The sequence below is a fragment of the Chlorocebus sabaeus genome, chromosome 18 (assembly GCF_047675955.1).
Source record: "Chlorocebus sabaeus isolate Y175 chromosome 18, mChlSab1.0.hap1, whole genome shotgun sequence".
NCBI classification, from domain to species: Eukaryota; Metazoa; Chordata; class Mammalia; order Primates; family Cercopithecidae; genus Chlorocebus; species Chlorocebus sabaeus.
In genome coordinates, this window is record NC_132921.1 from 36,077,852 (window position 1) to 36,102,682 (window position 24,831).

Sequence of the window (24,831 nt, forward strand, 5' to 3'; positions counted from 1 at the left end):
ACTTAGTCTGCTTCCTTGCATGTTACCAAGTTTGATGTCTATTGAAATAAACTTTGCATCATCAAAGTTCCTGTGCATTGAAACTAATTTAAAATTGCCATAAAGACATGGCTAGAAGTTAAGCCATCAGGTTTATCATCATTACAATGTTTTGATTAAGGCTTGTATTATTGGCAGTCTATTGTTCACCTTTCAGGGAATAAGAAAAATACAAATAATGCTTTTCCTTTTTTTCCTCCTGGTGAGACTGTTCTGAGAATTCTTATTGTGCTTTTTTAACCCATTTTCTTTCTCTTTCCAACAGGGATTTTTTGCCAGGTGGTAGGAGAGATTATACAGTCCAAGTTCAGTTGAGGTGAGTTTGACATTTTCTGTTACCTTAGTTTTATACTTGCTTACTATATGCATGTAGTTCTGAGTTTTAAAACATATGAGAATGTTTGAGCACGCTCTTTAAGAATACTTTTTTTCTTTTATTAATGCAGACTTTGCCTGGCAGAGACAAGTTGCCCTCAAGAAGATAACTATCCAAATAGTCTATGTATAAAAGTAAATGGGAAGCTATTTCCTTTGCCTGTAAGTTGCTTTTTCTTCACCAGATTTGCATATAAGTTTAATATAAACACTGACAAGGCCTAGAAACAGTGACAACTGAATACAAGTGAACAGTTTTAGCATCTAGATTAAATACTATTTTCCACTAGAGTAACCCATTGCCTTCTTGGATAAATAATAAATGGCTTATTCAGGTCTGAAGGAGATGGAAAAGATGAGCCTGGAATATCTTTTTTTTTTTTTTTAAAGAGACAGGGTTCTGCTATGTTCCCCAGGCTTGACTTGAACTTATAGGCTCCAGCAGTCCTCCCACCTCAGCCTCCTAAGTAGTGGGGACTACACTTGTGCACCACTGCTCCTGGCTAGAGCCTGGAGCATCTTACTTAAGAAATCAAGGATGCTGTGAAATAGTCTTGGGATCATATCAAACAGCATAGTTGAAGGGAAGGACTTGGGCACTTTCATGTATAGGACAGCATGTGTGGGATGTCTAGATTAGATGGGCCTGCCTGTGGATGGCTTTTGGAAAAGCAGAGGCTGCTGAGAGTGGCTAACTACAGAGATCAAGAATTCCCAGCTTGGGCCTTGATGATGCATTCACTTGTGGTGGGTGGGTGCAATGATTGTTGGGTGACAACACATTTAAGCAGTGAGAGGGTACATGGGCTTCAGCACCTAGGATGTATACAATGTAAATGCATACAGCCTGTCTCTGGCCTAATAGATGGCTTTTAACTGTTCAAATCCTGATAGTCAAGTCTTAAAATAATAAAATAAAAAACATAGAACTGGACTATATATTGGTTTCCATTTTGGATACATTACTAAATTGGTACCATTCCTTAGGAAGGCCAGCAAAACCATAATCAAAAAAATAGTACAACATGGCATGTTTGTCAAGCATTACAAAATTGGAGGTGTGTTTACTGTAAGTGAATCCCTAAGAGAGCAGTGACTCATGACTAGCCCCAGTTGTCATTTCACCAGAGCTGACACTCTGCAACTATTGAGGAAATGGGGAAGCTGTGTAATATCCCTGCTAAACACGAGACTGGGCTCTAGACTAAATATATGAGCAATACTCATGAGTAGCCAAGCAAGTCAGACAATATGATCTAGGACTCTGGGCTCTACAGAGCCAAGTGCTAAGAATTGAGCCCCAAAGTGAAGAAAGTCCATGACTGAAACTGACCCTGGTCTTGTAGACAGAGGCGTCTGACTTCTCTTGGTTGTCAGGAGGCTCATTTGTCACATACACAGCCTGTGGACTTAGAGACCTGAGAAATACTTGTTTTGTGAATTTTGAAGGGCTTAAGCAACACTGCATCACTGACTTGACTCTTTTTGAAAGACGCATATGAAACAAATCCATTGAGACAGTCCCGGGAGTGAAGGGGAATTGCAGAGGCTGAGTAGGTATGGTCAGGGAGGATTGCTTACGTGGCGCATACATGTTTCCCCAGGTGGGACATTTATTTTGTCAGGTTTCCGGCTACTAACAACCAGATTCTCAGAAGCTATCTTTTTTTTCCGCTCACCTCCCACCCCCACCCAAGGTAAGAGTCTTGCCATATCACCCATGCTGGAGTGCAGTGGTGCAATCTCGGCTCACTGCAACCTCTGCCTCCCGGGTTCAGGCAGTTCTCCAGCCTTAGCCTTCCGAGTAGCTGGGATTACAGGTGCCCACCACCACACCTGGCTGATTTTTGTAATTTTAGTAGAGACAGGGTTTCACCATGTTGGCTGGCTGGTCTCAAACTCCTGACCTCGTGATCTGCCTGCCTCGGCCTCCCAAAGTGCTGGGATTAGAGGCGTGAGCCACCGTGCCTGGCCATTATCTTTTATTTGGCTAGTTTGCACAAAGATCTGAACCAAGGGAAGAAGCAGCCCTACTTAGAGCTGAAAGAAAATGTGGCACATATACACCATGGAATACTATGCAGCCATAAAAAAGGATGAGTTCATGTCCTTTGTAGGGACATGGATGCAACTGGAAACCATCATTCTCAGCAAACTATCGCAAGAACAGAAAACCAAACACCGCATGTTCTCACTCATAGGTGAGAATTGAACAATGAGAACACTTGGACACAGGAAGGGGAACATCACACACCAGGGCCTGTTGTGGGGTAGCGGGAGAGGGGAGGGATAGCATTAGGAGATACACCTAATGTAAATGGATGACGAGTTAATGAGTGCAGCACACCAACATGGCACATGTATACATATGTAACAAACCTGCACGTTATGCACATGTACCTTAGAACATAAAGTATAATTTTAAAAAATTATGTGAAAAAAATGAAATGAAAAAAAAAAAAAGATACTGCATGTGTGGCAAAGAAAGCCTGGCAAAACAGATTAAAACATATCCCTGTGCACCTGTCCCATGGCCTTTTCATATCCATTTTTCTTTGCCTTGGATGTGCTAAGATTTCATTTTTTCTTTTCTTTAATTTAAAAAAAAAAAAAAAAAAAAAAGGCTCTCAGGTCTGTTGCCCAGTCTGGAGTGCATTAGTGTAGTCTCGGCTCACACTGTACTCTCAGCTTCCTAGAGACTCAAGCGATTCTCCCATCTCACTCTCCTTAGTAGCTGGGACTACAAGCATGTGCCACCATGCCTGGCAAATTTTTGTATTTTTTGTAGAGACAGGGCTTCGCCATGTTTCCCAGGCTGGTCTTGAACTCCTGGGCTCAAGTGATCCACCTGTGTTGGCCTCCCAAGGTGTTGGGATTACAGGTGTGAGCCACTGCGCTTGGCTGCTAAGATTTCTTTGACCTTTGACTCTCATTGCTATTTGCCCCTCCCATTATCTATGATGAAAAATAAGACAACGGAGGGCTTCTTGGTATCTTTGGACCCACCTTGAAGACTTACCCTGTATCATCATGTGACTGTGCCAGTGATGGGAGCTGCATCTGAAATGTGTGAGGTTGTGCCTAAACTCTGGCATTGCTATGGAAAATATGGTGGCTACAGATATGTAAACATAGAAGTTACCAGAATTTCCAAATGGACCAGTCATTGTCACATTTTCGGATGATACCTTTCTGTAGGTCTACAGCACCACTGAGGATGGCTTAGAGTTTGTTACTTCCAGTTCTTTAGAGTGAGAAGAAATTAGGCAGTTGAGTACTTCCTCTGGGGCATTGTTGCTTAATTACTGCTGATTTCTGCCCCAAAGCACCCACTAACCCTTGATTACTTGTATTAGCCTATTTATGAACATATTGACTACTACACAAAACACCCTTTGTCTAATGAGTCTGTCATGCCTGGAGCCAGGGGCCTGCAGCAGCTCCATGGGCAGTTGTGAAAGAAGAGAAGAAATGGAGCATTGAGAGAACAGCAAAGATATATCTCAAAAACAGAAGGCAATGGGGAGGACTTGCCTGACCCTTATAGGGCCATCCCAAAGAAAATCAAATGCCTGCCTTTCCCAAAGAGTCTTTTTACCCTAGCTCTGTAAAGTCCTGTAGAACAACTGACAGAAATTTGCATCTGATGGAAAACATTTAAACCACCGCTTGATCCACAATTGCTATTGATTGGGATAATGAAATATGGAGTCTTTTTTAATGTAAAACAAGATTCTGCAGTTTTTAAGAATTACATGAGTATGCTACAGCCTCAGAAGAAGAAAGCTGCTGTGGCCCTATAGGAGTTATATTGAGCTCTTGCACCATAGAGAGCCTCAGGGACTTTGTTGCAGTTTTAAGAAGCATCAACAAGCCACAAAAGAAGTTTGATAGGTGGTCCTTGCCCATGATCCTGGTGTATTGAACCACGAATCCTGGAGGAAGAAGCTTGAGACAGTCATGAATTGCCCATTAGAGCCCTGAATATGGTTGCATTTGTCTGTGTCCTGGAGGAAGTCGTATGATCTTACGGTAATATCCAGTCTTTATGGACCCATGGCAGTTGACCACTGTACTGCATGTACAAAGTAAACATAGGAATGGGAAATGGTATTACTTTGAAAATGGCAGCATGTCCCTAGACTGTTAAGGATCAAATAGTGATACAAGCAGCATATGTGCTTTTTAACCTACATCAAGATGCTGAGTTTTACAAAACACCTTCATGCATTCATTTTCCAGGTTCCCTTGGTGCAAGGAAGACAGCAGCTCATAGTAGGGCTTGTGGGATGGTGACATGCAGTGTGGACAGACAAGAACCTGCTGCAGAGACCATCTCCCATCTTTGACTCCAAGGGCTGCCATTCTACAGACTGACAGCCAGATGAGAACATTCCATGTTTTAATGGGCAGAAGAAAGAAAAAGGCCCTCTTTGCTTAGGAGTTATTTTAAGAAGCTGAATTATTTTTCTTCTAAACAATTTGTGAGAAATGTCTATAAAACTTGTGTAGCTCTAAAGTTGAAGGAAGGAAGAAGGGTTGACAAGAATATTTCTTTGAAAGACCCAAAGAGTGTAGAGAGGATATGTGCTGTAATTCAGCTGGCAACAATCTCCAAGTAGTTCCTTTTGGTGCAGCCAGAAGACTTATCAGTACTGGCCCCCTTCTCCTTATAAATTCTATTTCTGAGCTCATGGATTTATGTTTCCTGATGCTGTGTGTTAGTCACCCTGATGGCCTGCCTCACAGTGAATCAGGACTGACGTAAACTCAACATTTCTTCTTTTAAAACTCATACTTGTGTGCACTCACCCCAATTTGAAGAGGCACCTCCTTACCTGAGAAGTGATAATTTTGACATCTGAAAGAATAATGATTATAGTAGACTCAAAACTATCAAATATGTAAGTGTGTTTATAATAATTATACTAAAATAAGCCACTGGAGGTTGCACTAACACACTGCTCTGAAGATTAAGGAAGAGAATCATTTATTTCAAGGCGATCAGCTATTGATTTGGTCAAGCTCTTTATGGAAACATTTTGGCTAATACAATCAAAAGGGTAACAGAATTAGAAAATCATTATTCCACAATTCATAATCATATAATGGGTCTAGGTAGCTATCATCAATGGATGCCAAAACTTGACGGGGAACTTTATAGTGGAGGTATCAGGCTGACATCCCCTGAACTCCTAATCAGTCTTGACACCACTGAAAACAGGGCAAACAACCTTCTGTGCATTATGATGTGGCACCATATGAAGTATGCAACATTTTCTCTGAAGTTTTTTGTTTCTAAAATTTTGGCCCCAAGTTTAATCAAGCTTATAAAACTAATTAGTGGTTTTAAAAATATATGGGAGATAGAGCAACAAATCTCATACTTCGAGGAAGCAAAATACCTAATCTAAAATGCGAAGTCATTCTTCAGGTCAAAAGTCCTGGTTTCTCCAGTAGAACAACAGCATTGGGGAAAAGTGTGTGTTTGGAGACGGCAGGGGTTGTGTTTATAGAATAAAGAAGACTTCAGAGACATAACTAAGTGTGGTGTGGGGCTCTAGTTTTTAATTCTGATTCAAGCTGTAAAAGGACTATACTAAACTACATATGGAGAAAATAGAAAATATATCTGAGATTTGCTTTAAAATAATCTGGAGTGGGGGTTGGGTAGAGTAGGTAAAGATTGTTCAGGGGTAAGTAAATTACTGAACTGATAGATACATACGTGTTATACTTTTTTCTCTATTTTTGTATATGTTTAAAATTTTCAATAATGAAAGGATGAAAGGAAAATAAATTTTGAGGCACCTGGGAAATCTGAATCGAAAGACAAGGTATTAGGTGATTTTTTAAAATTGGTTATTTTTGTGGGGTTGTAATACTGTAGGTTTTTAAAGTCTTATTAGAGATCCATGTTGAATATCTGGGTTAAATGGCATGTCTAGAATTTGAGTTTAAATACTCAAGGGCAAAAAGAAATGTGTATTTTTGTGGCGTGTGTGTTTTAGGGCAGATTGGCTCTGGGGCCAAAAGCATTTGAAACAAGATTGGCAACGTGGATAATTACTGAACCTAGTTGGTGGGTCCCTGCTGTTTGTACCTTTCTTGTGTATGTTTGAAAATTTCCATAAAGTTAAAAAGTAAATCTGTGTTAGAAGTATTCAAGTAGTAGTGATAATTAGAAAATTTGGAGGAAAATATTAAAGTAGAATAATTGTGGACAACTTTTGTCACAGTTGCAAGTAGGGTAGGGTGTCATCAGAGCATGAAACATAAAAAATTATTTGAGTGTGTCACATGACCACCACAAAGTCTTCCCCTGGTGCTGTCCAGCAACCTTTGCTTAGAAAGCTTGCAGATTTGCCCCACTGGTTCCCTTCACATGAACTTGACTTTATTTTTGCTTTAAATATGGAAAATTGTTAGAAATATGTGTGAAGGCTAAACTTTATATTTTATAAAATTCCAACTATTAATATATTCTCAATAACCAGGAAATTGATGATTGGGTAGGGGTGGTGCTGATGGTTAGAGGTACAATACAGGTTATCAGATAACTCAGAATTACCAGTAAAGTCACACTACTCAAATGGGATATAGAATAGATTGAAAACGCTTTACACTGAGTGAGACTAACATGATTCTGAGTTTGCTGACACTTCATTCTTACATGAGTGTCACTCTCCCTGCTTCTGTTGCCCTTTTCTACTGTGTCAGACTGTGTTATGTCTTAAATTCTAATTTCCAGAGTGCACATTTTAGTTCATGAGTTATTTTTATCCTCCTGACAGACCCTGTATCATTTTTATTTGGTTAACCTACTAGTGGACATACCAGCAGACAGAATTATCTTCCAGGCCCAAAACAGGCAAAACAAAAGTTTCGTTCAGAATTACCTAGATACTGGTGTTGATATTCCTTGTACTTGTTGCTCATTGAATCAACTTCTTGAGTCTTTTTAAGAGGACTTTTCTTAGGAGTTTTTTTTTTTTTTTCTTTTTCTGAGCACCTTTTTTTTTTTTTTTTTCACTTGAGCAACTTAAGATGGGCATAACCTTCATACACACACACACTCAGACACACACACACATACACACTGTCTCTCTTTCATTTCTGTATTCTAGTGCAAGTTATTTAAGTTCTTCTCTTTGTCTTTTACTCCCCTGCTCAAACGTTTTTAATTACTTTCAAAATTTTTTGCAAGTTATAGATTACACATTATCATGTGGACTACCATTTAATAATTACTGTCTTGCCCCTTATGAGACAGTTCCCAAGTTGTGGTAGACAGGGTGTGGTCCTCTTTGCCATGTGATACTACCAGTACTAGTTTTCATTGTTCCTAAGGTGCATATTTTAGCATTGCTGAAATCCAGAAGTGTCTTAAAATTGCTGGTGACCAGGTGTCAGCTGTGATGTATTATCATTGTCTGCACTTGTACAACTTTGGTGTTATTGCCATGGCGTGACTAGTTAGCTGTACTCCTGACTTTTCAGTTAACAAATAATTTAAGGACATTTTGAGAAAGAAGCATGAATGCTGGCTGTTGTCTGAAAGCTTTTCACTGATGGATTCTCGTAAGATCCAGATTGTATCCCCATTAACACATCCAGTTAATGGTGTCAGTGAATTGCAGAGAAATCTGAGACATTAGTGGAATGAAATACAGTTTTAAAAGATACTTTTTTCTCTAAAATTCCTGCTTGTGCATAGGAGAGTGTTATGTGGAAAAATGTATGGATTAATGATGGAGTGAAAAGTGATTCAGAAGATTCTTATGTCCAAAAGGGAATATGTTAATTCATTTTACTTCCATTTCTTTGCCATATATACATAATATTTTCTCTTTCTCAATAGTACATAATTAAATTACATCAATGACATCCTAGTGTCAGTGAAATATGGTATCTACTTTTCAATGTGTAGATTTTTTGCAGCTAAGACATTTAAATTTTGTAAAAAATACATTATTTTGGCTCTGAAAAATCAGTGAAGTCTTGTGGTAATTGGGAATTGGATACACTGCGAATCAGGAATGAGTATACTTGCTCTTTAAAACAAATGGTTGATGACTAGATAAAAGTAGATTAAAGCATAAATAGCAGTATTATCTGATAGCCATCAAGCTCATTTAATGACAGTTGAAATGTTGATTATCCTTATTTGTTAACTGGACCTGGGTTAAAAGATTACCATTTCTGTTCCACCCAGAGAAAATGCAGTGGAAAATGTTTTTATCACTCACCAAATTTTAAAAATGAAATTCGTTAGTTTGTTCTTTCTTTCCCCTCAATTCCCAGTTCGCTTTCTTTCTTTCCCACCCCGAATATATGCATGTATTTGAAATGGGGATTGCTAAGGATGAATCATTATAAAAAGTTGTGACTTTATCTGTAAAGCTTGGTGTCCTATAAAAAGGGAAAATGATTCATAGCCAATGTGGCAAGATGTCAGCATCTTTAATTTTAATGATGGGACATGGATTTTTTTCCTACGTTTCTGGACTTGTGAAATATTTTGTAACTTTTTTTCAAAGGTTGTTTTCCTGTTTTGGGTTGATAATGATAATAAGGGCTATATGATTTTTAGGCTAAAATAAAAATAGTGTAACTGAAATTGGGCAGGATCCTGTATCTATCTTGGAGAAAATGTTTAATCTTCCTGCAGATAATTTTAAATAATTTTTCTTTCTTATGGTTATAGGGCTACGCACCACCGCCTAAAAATGGGATTGAACAGAAGCGCCCTGGACGCCCCTTGAATATTACATCTTTAGTTAGGTTATCTTCAGCTGTGCCAAATCAAATTTCCATTTCTTGGGCATCAGAAATTGGGAAGGTAAAAGCTCTCCGTTTTGGGTAGCAGGACAGTGACCCCACTGGGGGTTGACTTACTGTGTTTTTTCTTAAGCTGTTGGCTTCAGCTCTTTTTGTTTGTGGATTGTAATCTCTTAAAAGCAGTAATTTTCAGTTCAGAGGCGGCAGTATGGAGATTCTTAAAGTTAAAAACTTTAGCTCTGAGTTTTCTTGAATATCGTCTCTTTATTTTCCTGGAAAGAAAATATGCATATTTATATTTCTTAAGATAATGGTTTAACCGCAATTGTATGTAATGTTGTGTTGAGTATTTTAATAAACTAGAAGCTTTGGATGATAAATATTTATGAAGAGGAACAAGGAAAGTTTTATCAGTTTGGGGGAGAAATGGTTAAATGTACACATGTTGTGATTAGAAATAATCTGTTCTAACCTTTATATAAACAACTGATATTTCAGATAATCTGTGAGCATTTGTATAAAAAGATTTATTTAGAATTATAATATTTTCTCTACACCTTCAAGTTGATGAACTTGACTTTCGGCTGATTTTTGGTCTTATAATGAATTATGTCAATTATGAGATACCAGTTAATACAACAAGGAATTTACATTTTAGAATTACTTGTTTATATAACTGAAATAATGAATGGAAAGGAGATTTCAGTTAATTTCTGACCATCAGCTTCAGTGTTAATATTACATGAAGCATCAATTTCAGTGTTCCTATTACATGTTCCTAAACAGAATAATACTCCTGTTTTATGGATGGAGAAATTGAGGCGTTATTTATAGCAGGAATTTTTTGTTTTGCCACCAAGGTAATTGCAGAGCTGGGAGTAACTTTACAGACATTGGAATAAATGATTGTAGACATTGAAAACTTTTGCCATGTAATGGGGATAATACTCTTTCCTTATAATTAAAATGATTAATTGACCTAAAATTTACACCATAAATTGGGTATTTAGATATTTAAAAGAACATTGAAAAATATTTCAAATACTTGGTTTGGCAACTATTGAAAGTATTACGTTTATTGTGGAATCAATTGAATGAATATATTTTAAAAAATGGGAAGATAGAGGTTTTTTTTAGCATTTATGTGAAATTATATTTTATCTCTTCATAGCTCTATAAATAGCTAATGAAGGTTCCTTTGTGCCAGATCTAACAGGTATGGGATTGGACACTTGTTTTCTGGCCTTGACTTTTAAATTTTTATCATATCTTCATGTGTCTTACATACTATAGTAGCTGCTGCTTGTCAGTAAAATACCCATTTGGGGTACAGGAGTTAATTTATCAAAGCTTTTCTCAGAAGAAAGCTGCTACCTGGTTCATTTGAGTGATTTACTCAAAGACCATGTAGCAGGTGGTCTCTTCTGCCAGAATTAGAACTTTGGAACTCTGGGTTTGCAGTGTTAATTCAGACCACTGGCATTTGAAATTTGTTTCTGCAGTGGAACTCCTCTTTTAAGTGAAAATATGAGAGCCCCATTACATAAAGTCAATAAAAGCAGAATGATTTTGGTTAGCAAGATTCTGGTTAGTCATAGGAGGGTACATTTTCAGGGTGTCCCCTAAGGTACCAGTTTTGCTAAGTAAGAACCATAGTTTGGAAACCATTGACCCAACCTATGTTCCTATAGCAGCGAATGTTTTAAAGTGATAAATGATCAAGAAATATTTTTAAATGATTGAGCTTTTATTTTCGCTGAAATAGCTTGGTGAATTTTGTCCCCTTTGCAGTCATTGACCATTCCATGGAAGTTATTTTGAATGTTATTTTTAGAAGCCAGAGTTTCTTAAATAAGTATTTCATGTAAACAAAGAGAATATTCTCTCTCATCTTTAATGCAGGGGTTTTTTTGTTTGTTTGTAGAATTACTCCATGTCTGTATATCTTGTACGGCAGCTTACATCAGCCATGTTATTACAGAGATTAAAAATGAAAGGTATTAGAAACCCTGATCATTCCAGAGCACTAAGTAAGTAATGTTTGTAAGACCAAGCATTTAAAAAAAAAAAAAAAAAATAGATTGAGCATATGAGATGCTTTAATGCTTTAAATATTGCTCACATCAATATATTATATATTTGTTAGCTTGTGTATATACTAATTTATATACATTACTGGTGAGTAAAATTGTAGACATTACCACATAGTAGTTTTTAATTATCAAAGGAAGTATAAGAATATTTTTATATTTTCTGTTTACAAATTTAGTAATTGTTGGAAACAAACAATAGTGCATAATAAAAACTGTGATGAATGTGTGTTGGAAAAGCTTTGAAGCTCAGGGTACTGCTGCATTCCAGCTTCCTCTCTTAATTGTTGTTTTGTTCTTAAGTCTTACACAGCTTTCTATTTTGAAAGTCTTGCTTACCAGCAGTTTTACTTTTAAAAAGAAATTTTAAGAATTTAAACAAAGAATTTGTCTGTTCATAATTATTTAACTTACATTGGGAGTGTGATTGTGTTTTCAGTACATTAATATTTAACATTTTGTTTTAAGATGCTATATATTTCTATAATTCCATTTCTTTGTCACCCTTAATTTTTTTTAATTTTATTTTTTTTCTCTTCTCTTTAAAGTTAAAGAAAAACTTACTGCAGATCCTGATAGTGAAATTGCTACAACTAGCCTTCGGGTATCCTTGATGTGCCCTGTAAGTAAAGCAACAAAACATTCTAGGGAATTTGACTTTTTATAAATGATTAACTTTCCTATAAAAGTAAGTGTGGGAATGAATGATATATTATGATAGAATTCTGAACTTTTGTCTTTTCCCATTAAGGAATCTTCATGATTAAGTCACAATGCTTTGTATTATTTGGGCATGCAAAGAATACAAAGAAAGGGAAGATAGCTTTAGGCTTAGAATATTCTGTTGTAATTAATGTTGTAGATAATACACAGCTATAAATAAAAATATTTTAAGAGCTGACTCCTTTTATAAGAATATAAATGATACTGAAAAATAAAGTGACTGGGGCCTGATAAATGCTAATTGATGCTCTTGGTTTAGTGAGTTAGGATGTGTAGGATGTCTTTGTAATGGTCTTTTAAATTGCACAATAATTTTTCTTTTATATCTCCTTACATAGAAAGTATGAGGGAGAAATCAGTTAGCAACTCTCACATCCTCCTATTTACTTGCCACTGAGCTAATTGTGGGAGAAAATATTGAGGCTTGCTTAGAATGTTAATAATTGAGTTTGAAAAATAAAACCAACTCCCATAAAAATGGAGCAGACTTCACTTACAGTTAGGCTGTTATACTACCAAGAGGAGATGGGAGGGTCAGGAACATTGAATGAATTGGAGGGGAACCCTTTCCAGTTAAGAAGAACTTGGTGAGAAAAGTCATGGAATCAGGAATTTATAATGTAATTTTGTGGGCGTTTGATGACTACCCACCATTTTGAGAAATGTACAGTTTTTTAAATGGGGAGAAATTGTGTCAGAAAGAAAAGAGAATAATTTGTTGAGTTTCTACTGTATGTTCTTTATTTAACTATCTTAGCAAACCTGTGTGGAGGAGTTGTCTTCATTTTGTAGATGAAGAAACTGAGACTGAACGAGGTTGGCTAACCCAAATTACAGTTAGTGGTAGAACAAGGATAAAGATTCTGTTCTGACATTCCTGTTCTCTTTCCAATATACCATGCTGCCAGATTGGGCTAAAATATACATGTCCTGATTACAAGTACGTCTCTTTTATTCTGGAAAGTGGTATTTGCAAATCCTTTTTTGAAACATCACTCTTTTAATCTTCATTAACTTAAAAATATGAGCTTGCCTTCATTGAAATAGAATTTTTTGATATCAGGATTGCTTGGATACTGGGAATGTGCTCTTATCAATCGCAGGGAAGAGGTGTGCAGTTCCAGTAGGGTAGGACCTGAAAGCCCTGAAGGTGGTGGCAGAGGCTCTAGGAGGCATGTGGAAGGACCCACGTCTTCCTCTGAGCGCAAGTTCTATGCAAACCTTCAGGCTTGAGTTCTTTTCAGTGTCTTCAGGTTATTCTCTTTTTCTTCGCTCTCATGTTAAAATTAAAATTAATAGTAGATTGAAAGAAGTGAAATTACCTTTTTGTTGGTTAAAAAATGGTTGGATATTGACCCCTTTTTATTATGTAACCCTAGTATATTCAGCAAACATTAATTGCCAGCTGTATTCCACAGACAATCACCATATGGGGAGGAAACTCATGTCACCATTATGTTTTAGATGTCAAACTATTGTATCAGGAAGAAAGTCTTCTACACAACTTACCTAAGGAGTTTTACAGTTATGCAGTGCCATTTTCTTAGAATCTTTTAATTTTTTTTTTTTTTCATACAGACTGCCACTCTACATGAGAGCAACAAAGACCAAATGCAATGGCTAAACATACTAACGGATTCTCAGACTTTTTAAATTTTTTTGACACAGGGTCTCTCTCTGTCACTCGTGCTGGAGCATAGTGGCATGATCACAGCTCACTGCAGCTTTGACCTCCTGGGTTCAGGTGATCTTCCCATCTCATCCTCCTGAGTACCAGGGACTACCGCCGCATACCACCACACCTGGCTAATTTTGGTGTCTTTTGTAGAGATCTTTCACCATGTTGCTCAGGCTGGTCTCAAACTCCAGACCTCAAGTGATCTGCCCACCATGACCTCCCAAAGTGCTGGGATTACAGGCATAGGCCATCTCATGAGTCAAACTTTCAGTAATAGTGAAAGCAGCATATCAGAGAGGTTAGGATTCCTTCTGTGTAAGAATAGGGAGCAGTTCCTTTCAAACATTACCAATTTTAAGAAAATTAACTTTTCAGTTACTTGAAGAAATGAAGTAACAGATCAAATAGGTTTTTGAAATCTTGTTTTAAGTTTCTTAAGTGTTTTTTTCTCTCTGCTCAGAAGTGACAACAGGTCTATTTGTGAGACTGTCTTTTGAGCTTTTCCTCGGGGTTCGTCGATCTTTTCAGAGCACTTTCTAAGAAAAGAGTAAATGGTACTCTTTGGGCTATAGTAGTAGTGTTAACATAAAGTTGGGTAGCTAAACTGTAATATGTGGTATATATTAATTAGACTACCAGACACAAGTGTGTTGATTAGATTTGGTGGATGGATGACAGAAGTTAGATGATGAAAGCAGTGTTTGAGAAAGAGTCAGTCCTATTATTAGTTGGAAAAAGCAGAATGGAGTCCAGCTGGCTAACAATGGAGATAACATGGGATCTGGTGCAGTAATGGGAAATGGAGAAGGAAAAAAATAAACCCCAGGCACTTGGATAAGAAGTGAACCCTGGGTTATTTGGCAAAAACAAGAGAAAATAATAATGTAGGGTTATAGAATAAATGTTTGTTACATTTCACAATATTTTCATAAGGTGATTTGCGGTAGAAGTGAGTCCTGAATAGTGGGAGCGAATTCTAAAACCTCTGTCCTTGGGACTAAAGGAAGGTAATGTCACAGTAGTTATTGAAGAGGATCTAATCGAGTGTGCATAATTATATTTTCTGAACACAATATCTGAATTTTACATAAGAGTTTCACTTTGGTGATTTCAGCTAGTGATTTTCTGTCTGTCCTGCGGAGGTGGGCTGAGTAGCTGGGAGAGAGAAAAAGAAAGCAAGCTAGGTTTGATTTTATCTCTTGAGATTCTAATATGTTTAAAAAAAAAAAAGTCCTGCTGAAAATAGTTGGAAACCACCAGTTTGGGCCTTTTCAACTTGAAAACTCTCTTACTTTAGATTGGTAGTAATTACTCTACAGTGAATAGAATTTGGATAATGCCAGCTTAACATTTTATAGGAAAAAAGTTGCATTACTTAGATACCACTTCATTCATAAAAATAATAAATTTCAAAAAAGCACCTTCATCTGGTTAAATTAGAATTAGAATTTATTTTGGTGGCACATTCAGGTCCTTTTTAATAACATTCCATAGTCACTAGGAAATTGACAAAATTTTGCTAGCTAGTAACAAATGCTTTCTTAGGAAATGCTCATTAGTTCTTATAAGACAACTAGAGTAGGATTAAATTTAGGGTCAACAACTTTTATAGTCCTGGATATTCTCATTTCTGTATACTGTGCAAATTTTAAGGCTGTGACAGGAGAGATGGAAACAGCACAGAAGAAAACGACAAAAACAGTCCCTAAGCAGCGGTTTGCAAAATGTGGCCCATGGATACCTGAAGGTCCCTGACACTCTTTGAAGAGGACTACAAAGTTAAAACTTTTTATAATAATATTGACACATAATTTTGGCTTTTTGTGTTCTTTCTCTCTTATGAGCATAAAGTGATGTTTAATGTGGGTTACCTGATAGATGATGATGATGTCGTTGCTCTGATGGCTAATGGAATGTGTACTTGTGTACTCTTGTCTTTTAAAAATATGTTTTAATTTCTAATATACAGATGTTGATAACTATAGCCCACATACATAAAACGTCTTTGATGTCTTAATTTTTTTTTCTTTCTCTTTTTTTTCTTTTTTTTTTTTTTTTTTTGAGATGGAGTCTTGCTCTGTCGCCCAGGCTGAAGTGCAGTGGCACCATCTCAGCTCACTGCAACTTCCACCTCCCGGGTTTAAGCAGTTCTCCTGCCTCAGCCTCCCAGGTAGCTGAGATTACAGGCGCCTGCCACCATGCTCGGCTAATTTTTGTATTGTTAGTAGAGACAGGGTTTCGCCATGTTGGCCAGGCTGGTCTCGAACTTTTGACCTCATGATCCACCCTCTTCGGCTTCCCAAAATGCTGGAATTACAGGTGTGAACGCCTGCGCCCGGCCTGTTTTATTTTTTTTTTTGAGACAGAGTTTCGCTCTTGTCGCCCAGGCTGTAGTGCAGTGGCGTGATCTCAGCTTACTGCAACGTCTGCCTCCCAGGTTCAAGCAATTCTCCTGCCTCAGTCTCCCAAGTAGCGGGATTACAGGGGCCCACCACCACGCCCAGCTAATTTTTGTATTTTTAGTAAAGATCGAGTTTCACCATGTTGACTGGGCTGGTCTCGAGCTCCTGACCTCAGGTGATCCACCCGCTTCGGCCTACCACAGTGCTAGGATTACAGGGGTGAGCCACTGTGCCTGGCCAAGGTCTTAATTTTTTTTTTTTTTTTTTTTTTTTTTTTTTTTTTAATTCTTCAGCTAAAAGAGCGGAAGAGGTGATTTATTTTAGGGTTGTTACACTCGGCCACAGATAAACACAGAAATAGTCCAGAATGTCACAAGTCCAGGGCAGAGGACCAACATGGGCAGTTTTGTTTATGAGCAAGGTGGGTCTCAGAGGTGATCGGCGATCAGAGGGCGATGAAGTTCTAGATCCATTGAGACAAGCTCTAGACAGTAGCATGCAGTCCCACAACTTGTACCAGCATCCCCAGAGCCTGGCATTCCATGTTTCTGCTCCTGTGGCCTCCACGATGCAACAAGCTAGCGGTTTACTTGGACCTCTGCCTCATCTTTCTTCTTTTACGCTTCAGCCTGCGCATTCGCTTCTTCCTCCACTTGGCTCTCATGGCGCAGAGGTTTCCAGAAAAATGGCGCTGAGGCCGAGAGGAAGGTCTTAATTTTTAAGAGTCTAAAGGGGTTTTGAAACCAAATGAGAACAGATAACTGTTAAAACCGTGGTAGGCTGAGTTAGAACGTTATTTTAAAGAAAAAATTGTAAAAATTGACGAAAAATACCTACTTTTAAATTATTCAAATAGAGCCGAAAAGTAAAAATGATAATTTTAAATTTGCAAGGTCTATTATTCAGAAGTAACATTACTAGTAGCATGATAGATTTTTCTAGATTTAATTCTCTATAATTATATGTATGTTTATTGGAAAATATATACTGTCCTATGGCTTGCTGTTTTTTAATTAACAGTGTATCTTAAGTATATTAATATGTGTAGATTGGTCTTATTTTAATCATTGTGGGCATTTTGTTGAATAGGCATAGTGTAATGTAATAACGAGTTCAGTGATTGAGTTGTTTCCACACAGTGATTGTGTAAAAAAGCCACCTCACTTACATTGGTGGAAACTTTCTAAATAACCAGCCAATGTTTATGTTGGTACTATTTAAAAAGAATAACATGTGATTTAAAAAAAGGATGATAGGAAAATCTATTAAAATTATTCATCTTATCATTGAAAGGATTTTAAAAACCTGTTATCTCATTGGGTGCTGAATAGGTATTTAGTCAACATTCATTTTTAATAGAACAAAAACTTAGCAAAAGAGGAAAAGGAGGGTAATTAAAAAACTAACACCATTTGTAATGTTATAAAACTGGGATGTCTCTGGGATGTGAGGACCATTTGTGATATAGCTCTATCAGCTATGTCTCAGTGAGTGTGTGGTTTTAACCTTTTGTAGCTTCAGCATCTTCATTTCAGAAATAGAAATATAGATACCAGCTTTTCTGGAGTCATAGAGTTACGAAGATTTTATGAGATTTATATAAAAGCCTTGGGCATACTGTAAGAGTCTGTTTAATAAATAATTTGTTTTTAAAGGCAGGAAAAATATAGAAAGATGTATGTTAAGAAGAGAAACTGCGTCAGGTTTTATGCTGACCTTTTTCTGTTCTAAGTGATGAGTTATATTGTGCCACATACCTTGATCAAATCACAGAAATTTCGAAGATCCCTTTTAGAACTCTGGTTAGACACTTAGGTAGAGACAGTATAGCAGTGATGAGAGTGTGGACTCTGCAGGGCTGGAGCTTCCCAGGTCAGACCTGCTCTGCCATTTTCTAACTTTGTAGTGTTAGGTTACTTAGCTTCTTTGTACCTTAGTTTCCTTATTTATAAAATGGGGATGATAATGATACCATCCTTTTAGTATAATTGTTATGTAATTGTAAAAGTGTTTTTGAGATTAATGTGAAGTAGTCAACACTGTACCTTGCACGTAGGTGGAACTATATAAACGTTACTTCTGTGTTGATGATTCAGCTAAATTATTTTCTTTTTAAATTACCACATTACCAGGTGTTCATTTTAGAGGAATTAGAAATTACAGATGAACCAAAAGAAAAAGAACATCCTAAAAAGCCTGCGTCTCAGACAGAGCTAAGAATGTTTTAATTTTGCCATGAATTCTTTCAAACTTTATAGCATAAAAGGAGGTCCATCTTCTTCATTTCCTGTTTGTTCTTTTCCCCATTTCTGGTCCATCTCCATTCATTCTCCTATCTGGTCAACAAATACTGAGCACATACTATGAGCTAGTATTGTGCTAGGACAGTGGGATTCAGTGGTGAGCAGAGATCTAGACCATCTTTTAGGAGCTTAAGATCTAGTGGGAGAAACAAATTTTCAATCAAAATAGCAGGACTGGTTATAAGTAGTGATATTTTCTGTAAGGGAAATATGTGGGGAGGTTTGAAGGATTATGTAGGAAAACCTGGTCTGACCAAATCTGGGTGTTGTGTATGTCTTGGTGCCGATGGACCACTACTAGTTGCAATACGAATTTAACAGCACTAGAGTTAATCAAAAGTATATTGAAAAATTAACACAGTTGATTATATAAAAATAAATTTTCATAAATGAAAAATATATTTGCAGTTCATATTACACACATGGCTGATTTCTTATATAAAGAGTGCCTACAAATAGAAAAAGATTAATAACCAAATGGGAAATGAGAAAAAGTTATAGGTAGAAAGTTCTTAGAAACACAAATGACTCTTAGAAGTAAAAGAAGAGGCTCAACTACCACTTATAATAAGAGAAATGTAGTTCACAACTATAATGGGATATTTGTCACCTTCCAGATTGGCAGAGATCAAGAATTTAATAACACTATATTGGAAAGGTTGAGTGGAACAAAGCACGTTAATACACTTGTATACATAACCCAGTAGGTACTTTTTGTGGAAGATAATGTGTTAATGTGACAAAAATTACAAATGTCCTTTTCTTTCCACCCAGAAGTTTCACTTCTAGAAATTATAAATATTGTAAATATAGGAATCTTAGAAATACTCATTACAGCATTGTAGCGATAAAAGATTGGAAACAATTTAAATGTCAGTCATTAGTGTACTGGTTAAATAAATTATGATACCTTCATATAATGGTAGTTTTTTATATACCAATTTGTGTGCAGTAGTCACCAAGTTATATGACAGAAGTGAGTTGGAAAACAGTATGTACTGTATCCTATAATTCCTGGGAAAATACTTTAAATACACACTTGGTTTATGCTTAGAACATCTATGAAAGGACATGCAAGAGATGGATAACAGTGGTTCTCTAAATAGGGAAACTGGGGACCAGGTAAGGAGGAGTCATAGTTTCAGCGTATATGAATCTGGATTTACATGTCACCTGTTTTGAAAAAGTGAAATGGTTTTTCAAAAATCATAGGGCAATCAATGAATAAAAATATATTCTAATCTCCCTGGGAATACATTCTGGTTTGGATTTCTTTTTCATTTTTGTCATCTTCTTGTATGACATCTTCAGACTTTTACAACTGACCACGTTCCCTCTGAGCTCGTTCTCCTTTCTGAACTAGTTTTCCTTGTGTTTCCTGTCCTGTAGTTAGGAAAAATGAGACTGACAATCCCATGCCGTGCAGTGACTTGTACACATCTGCAGTGTTTTGATGCTGCCCTTTATCTACAAATGAATGAGAAGAAGCCCACCTGGATTTGTCCTGTGTGTGACAAAAAAGCTGCCTATGAAAGTCTAATATTAGATGGGTAAGTATATCCCTTTTAACAGCTGATATGGACTAATACAACAGCTATTGGCAATGTCTTTGTTCAGTACAGCTTACTGAACTAAATTCTAAATAAATTCTACTCTAGCGTAAATCTGGATGTTTGTATGTTTTCTGTCTTACACATAATTACACTCAATCTTATTTTTTAAACTGTGGTTAGTGGCTTTTTTTTTTTTTTGAGACAGAGTCTCTGTCGCCCAGGCTGAAGTGCCATGGCTTGATCTCGGCTCACTGCAAGCTCCACCTCCCAGGTTCATGCCATTCTACTGCCTCAGCCTCCCAAGTAGCTGGGACTACAGGCGCCCACCACCGCACCCGGCTAAATTTTGTATTTTTAGTAGAGACGGGGTTTCACCGTGGTCTCGATCTTCTGACCTCATGATCCGCCCGCCTCAGCCTCCTAAAGTGCTGGGATTGCAGGCCTGAGCCACCGCGCCTGGCTGGTTAGTGGCATTTTTATCTCTATAATATGATTTGTGTTGAGGGGAATGTTTTTGCTTTCCAAGATTATATTTTATAAAACCTACAGGAAATAGGGAAAAGTTTGCTTTGTGATGTCATTTTCCTTACCTAGAATTTCTTGAAGTAGCAGTTAGGGTCTATGCAAAAAACCAGAGGAAGTGATAGGATAAATATAGACACATTATATAGCTCTTAAGTTCAAAACTGGAATTCATACCCAGGTATTTCTGACTCTGCAGTCCAAACTCTAAGCATCATCTCTCATATTGCATATCAGAATTTGGAAAATGGCATGAACTAATTTTAGTACCTTTTTTCAAATAATACTTTTTTTAAAATTGCACATGTCATCCATATACCATGTAAGATTTAGAAAATACAGTTAATGGAAAGATGAAAATAAAATTAGCAGGACCATCCTATGGTGATGACTTTGTTATTGACATATTAAAAAAGACTGAAATGATACTTTATGTAATGATTTATATTAATATATACATATGATTTTTACTCAATATATAGTGAAAAGTATCCTAGATTTTTAAAGATACTTGTGCAACTTGAAAATGTTTTAAGCCAGGCACAGTGGTACATGCCTGTAGTTCCAGCTACACAGGAAAGTGAGGTGGGAGGATCACTTGAGCCCAGGAGTTCAAGGTGAGCCTGGGCAACATAGTGAGTTGCATCTCTAAAATAAACAACAAAAGTTTTACAAGAGTATTATCTGTGGAGAGGAATGGGGAATGAAGAGTGAATGGGACTTTAACATTCCTTTCTGAACGTTTTTGTTTGCTGAGTTTTTATTTTTAGCTTATTTTGAAAAAATTTCAACCCTACAGAGGTGTTGGAATAGTAGCACAAAGAACCTCCCATGTAACCTTGACCCAGAAGCTTCAGTTGTTAACATTCTGCTGCAGTTGTTGTATCACTTTCTCCCTTAATATGTGTGCATATACACATTTTTGGTGTATGCATTTGCGAATGTAGAGAGAGATGATTATTACTATTTTTAGAATTCTTTTGAACCATTTGAGAGTTACATATGTCATGCTTCTTTGCACATTAATATTTTGTGATGTGTTTACTAAATTCTCGATATTCCATATTTGTTTCTACTTTTTCAATTTAAAATTGCCCTGTAATGTTAACATTTTTGAAGATGGCATTTTGTATATGTCTGTGGAGTTTTCTTCAAGTTCTTAGAAATACTCAAAGGGAATGTATAACTTTAAGACTTTTAGTATTTGTTATCAAGATGCCTCCCAGGAGGAGTAAGCTATTTTTCTGTCCTAGTAAATCATTTCACTCTCATGCCAACAGGCATAACACTGTCCACTTCTCAGCTCTCCTAGCAGCCTCACATATTAAATCTTACTTTAAAAATGTCTACTCTTGGGTGTGGTGGCTCACACGTGTCATCCCAGCATTTTGGAAGGCCAAGGCAGGACGATTGTCTGAGGCCAGGAGTTTGAGGCTGCAGTGAACAGTGGTCATGCCATTGCACTCCAGCCTGGGTGACAGAGCAAGACTCTGTTTCAGAAGTAAACAAAACAAAACAGAACAACAAATAAAAATGTCTACCAGTTTCCTAATTTAAAAGATAGCTAATCATTTTGACTTTTAATTTTTTTATTATAAGAGTTATCAGATATTTCTTTAATTCCATATATTGGTAATTGTAATATCTTTTACAAATTGCCTCTTAATGTTCCTTTTTTAAAAAAGATTTTGCTGTGGGCTTGCGCATCTTTTTCTTACTGGTCTATAAATAGTCATTATAGATTGAGGATATTAATTTCTCTGTCCGCATGTGCCAAATGCGTTTTCCCAGTTTGCCTTTTATTTGTATTTATTGTGACCTTTGTTTTCCATTCAGAAGCTTTACATTTTTTTTCATCAAGTCTTGTCTTTTCCGTTTTGAACTTCTGTCTTGAAAATGTTTAGAAAGTTGTAGAGATTTTATATGAGCATTTGCTTGTTTTCATCAGACACATTTATGATTCCTTTTTCCAGTTGTTCAGTTATTCCATCATACATTGCTTCATGAATTCATTCAACACAGTACTTACTAAATACCTATCATGTGTCAGACACTAGGTCTAAAAATAATGAGCAGAGCTCTTTTAGTATGGGAGACAGTAAAATAGAAAGCATATGAAGTGTAAAGTGCTATGAAGATAAGGAATGACACTATGGGAGGAAAACTGGGGATGGGGAATGAACTTTACAGTAGGGAATAGGTGATCCCATTAAGGTAGGGATCACCTCACCCTAGCACCCAGATTATTCTCAACCACATTTACTTGAATCTCTCCCACAGATCTGAGATACTACTTGCATTATCTAATACATTTCTTGTAAATACTAGTGTTAACTTCTGAACTTCTATTTGTTCCATTGATCAAAGTATTAGTAGGCCAGTACAAAACTATTTTTATTAGATTTCTATTATGTGGTAGTATTTCTTAGGCCGTTTCTTTTCAGAATTTTTTTGACTAGTGTGACAGTACATTCTGTGATACTCACTTGAATAAAAGCATTCTGAAATTACACAGAACCTTTTTGGGTTTTCATTTACATTATGCTGAGTTTTCAGTATAGTTGAGAAAAACCTCTTCTCATGAAGTGGGCTTTTTTGGCATAAGAACTACTCATGTAAAATGTACAATTTGATAAATTTTGACCTATTATATACCTGTGAAATCATTATTCCAGTCAAGATAATGAACACACCCATCACACCCAAAGTTTTCTCATGTATGTTTTCAATCTCTCCCTCAGTCCTCAAGCAAACACTGATATGCTTTCTGTTTCTATAGATTAGTTTGAATTTTCTAGACTTTTATGTGAATGGAATCGTAAACTGTGTGCTTCCTTTGTCTAACTTCTTTTACTCAACATACTTGTTTGAGATACATTTATGTTGCATATACCAATATTTCATTTTAATTGCTGAGTTGCATTCTCACCCACAGTTTGTCAGTTCATGCGTTGTTGGGTTTGTTCTGGTTTTGGGCTGTTGGAAATACAGCTACTGTGAACATTCATGCCCAAGTCTTTGTGTGGACTGTTTTCATTTATCTTGGGTAAATACTTAGGAGTGGAATGCTTAGGCACATGCCTGGTGTGTGCTTAACTGCAAGAAACTGTCAAACTGTTTTCCAAAGCAGTTGTACTATTTTATATTTCCACCAGCAGTATATGGAGAGTTTTGATTGCTCCTCATTCTCATTAACATTTGGTATGGTTTCTCTTTTTTTGCGGGGGGGGCGGGGAGTGAGCGCAGAGTCTCGCTCTGTCGCCCAGGCTGGAGTGCAGTGGAGCGATCTCAGCTCACTGCTAGCTCCGCCTTCTGGGTTCACGCCGTTCTCCTGCCTCAGCCTCCCGAATAGCTGGGACTACAGGTGCCCGCCACCACACCCGGCTAATTTTTTGTATTTTTAGTAGAGATGGGATTTCACCATGTTAGCCAGGGTGGTCTCGATCTCCTGACCTCGTGATCCACCCGCCTTGGCCCCCCAAAGTGCTGGGATTATAGGTGTGAGCCACCGTGCCCCGGCCTATTGCCCACTTTTTAATTGGGTTTTGTTTTCATATTATTGAATGTTGGTGGTTCTTTATGTATTCTGGATACAAACGTCTTACCAGGTGTATGATTTTTAAATGTTTTCTGTCATTTTATCTTTTCAGTCTTTTAACAGTGTGTTTCAAATAACAGAAGTGTCTAATTTGAATGAAGGCTAGTTTACCAAGTTTTTCTTTTATGAAAGATTGTGCTTTTGGTATTATTTTAAGACATTTCCCCTAACTCAAGGTCACAAATATTTTTTCTGAGCTTCCTGTAGGAGTTTCATAATTTACTTTTACACTTAGGTTTATTATTTCTATCAAGTTAATTTTTATGTATGGTGTAAGATAACAGGATTTTTGTTTTTGTTTGGTATATGGCCATGTGATTGCTGCACCATCATTTGTTAAGATTAGTTTTTCCTCGTTGAATTGCTTTTGCACTTTTTACAAAAATTAATTGACTGTATGTTTGGATCTCCGGACTGTTGTATTGATTTATTTGTCTGTAGTTGTGTCAATATTGCATTCGCTGAAAGTCAGGTAGTGTGAATCTTCCAACTTTGTTCTTCTTTTTCAAAGTTGTCTTGGCTATTGTAGATTCTTTGCATTTTCATACAAATTTTGGAATCAGCTTGTCAACTAGGGAAAAAAACCTGGGATTTTGATTTGTTTTTCATTGACTCTGTAGATAAGTCTGTGGTGACATAACAATATTGAGTCTTCTGATTTATGAACAGGATGTATCTTTCTATTTATTTGTCTCAGCAGTGTTTTACAGTTTTCAATGTGTCTTGTACATCTCCTGTCAAGTTTATTCCTAAATATTTCATATTTC

General features: G+C 36.8%; 1 protein-coding gene across 11 annotated transcripts in view; it reads left to right on the forward strand.

The window, feature by feature from the left end:
• The window catches only part of PIAS2 (protein inhibitor of activated STAT 2), a 115,564-nt gene that overhangs the window by 67,179 nt on the left and 23,554 nt on the right, over window positions 1-24,831 (forward strand). For all 11 annotated transcript variants that reach the window (XM_073006338.1, XM_007974115.3, XM_073006334.1 and 8 more), the window contains 6 exons: window positions 305-355; window positions 486-576; window positions 9,122-9,256; window positions 11,120-11,225; window positions 11,834-11,907; window positions 19,781-19,941. In XM_073006338.1, coding sequence (XP_072862439.1) covers window positions 305-355; window positions 486-576; window positions 9,122-9,256; window positions 11,120-11,225; window positions 11,834-11,907; window positions 19,781-19,941 — 618 coding nt within the window. The remainder of the gene's footprint in view (window positions 1-304; window positions 356-485; window positions 577-9,121; window positions 9,257-11,119; window positions 11,226-11,833; window positions 11,908-19,780; window positions 19,942-24,831) is intronic.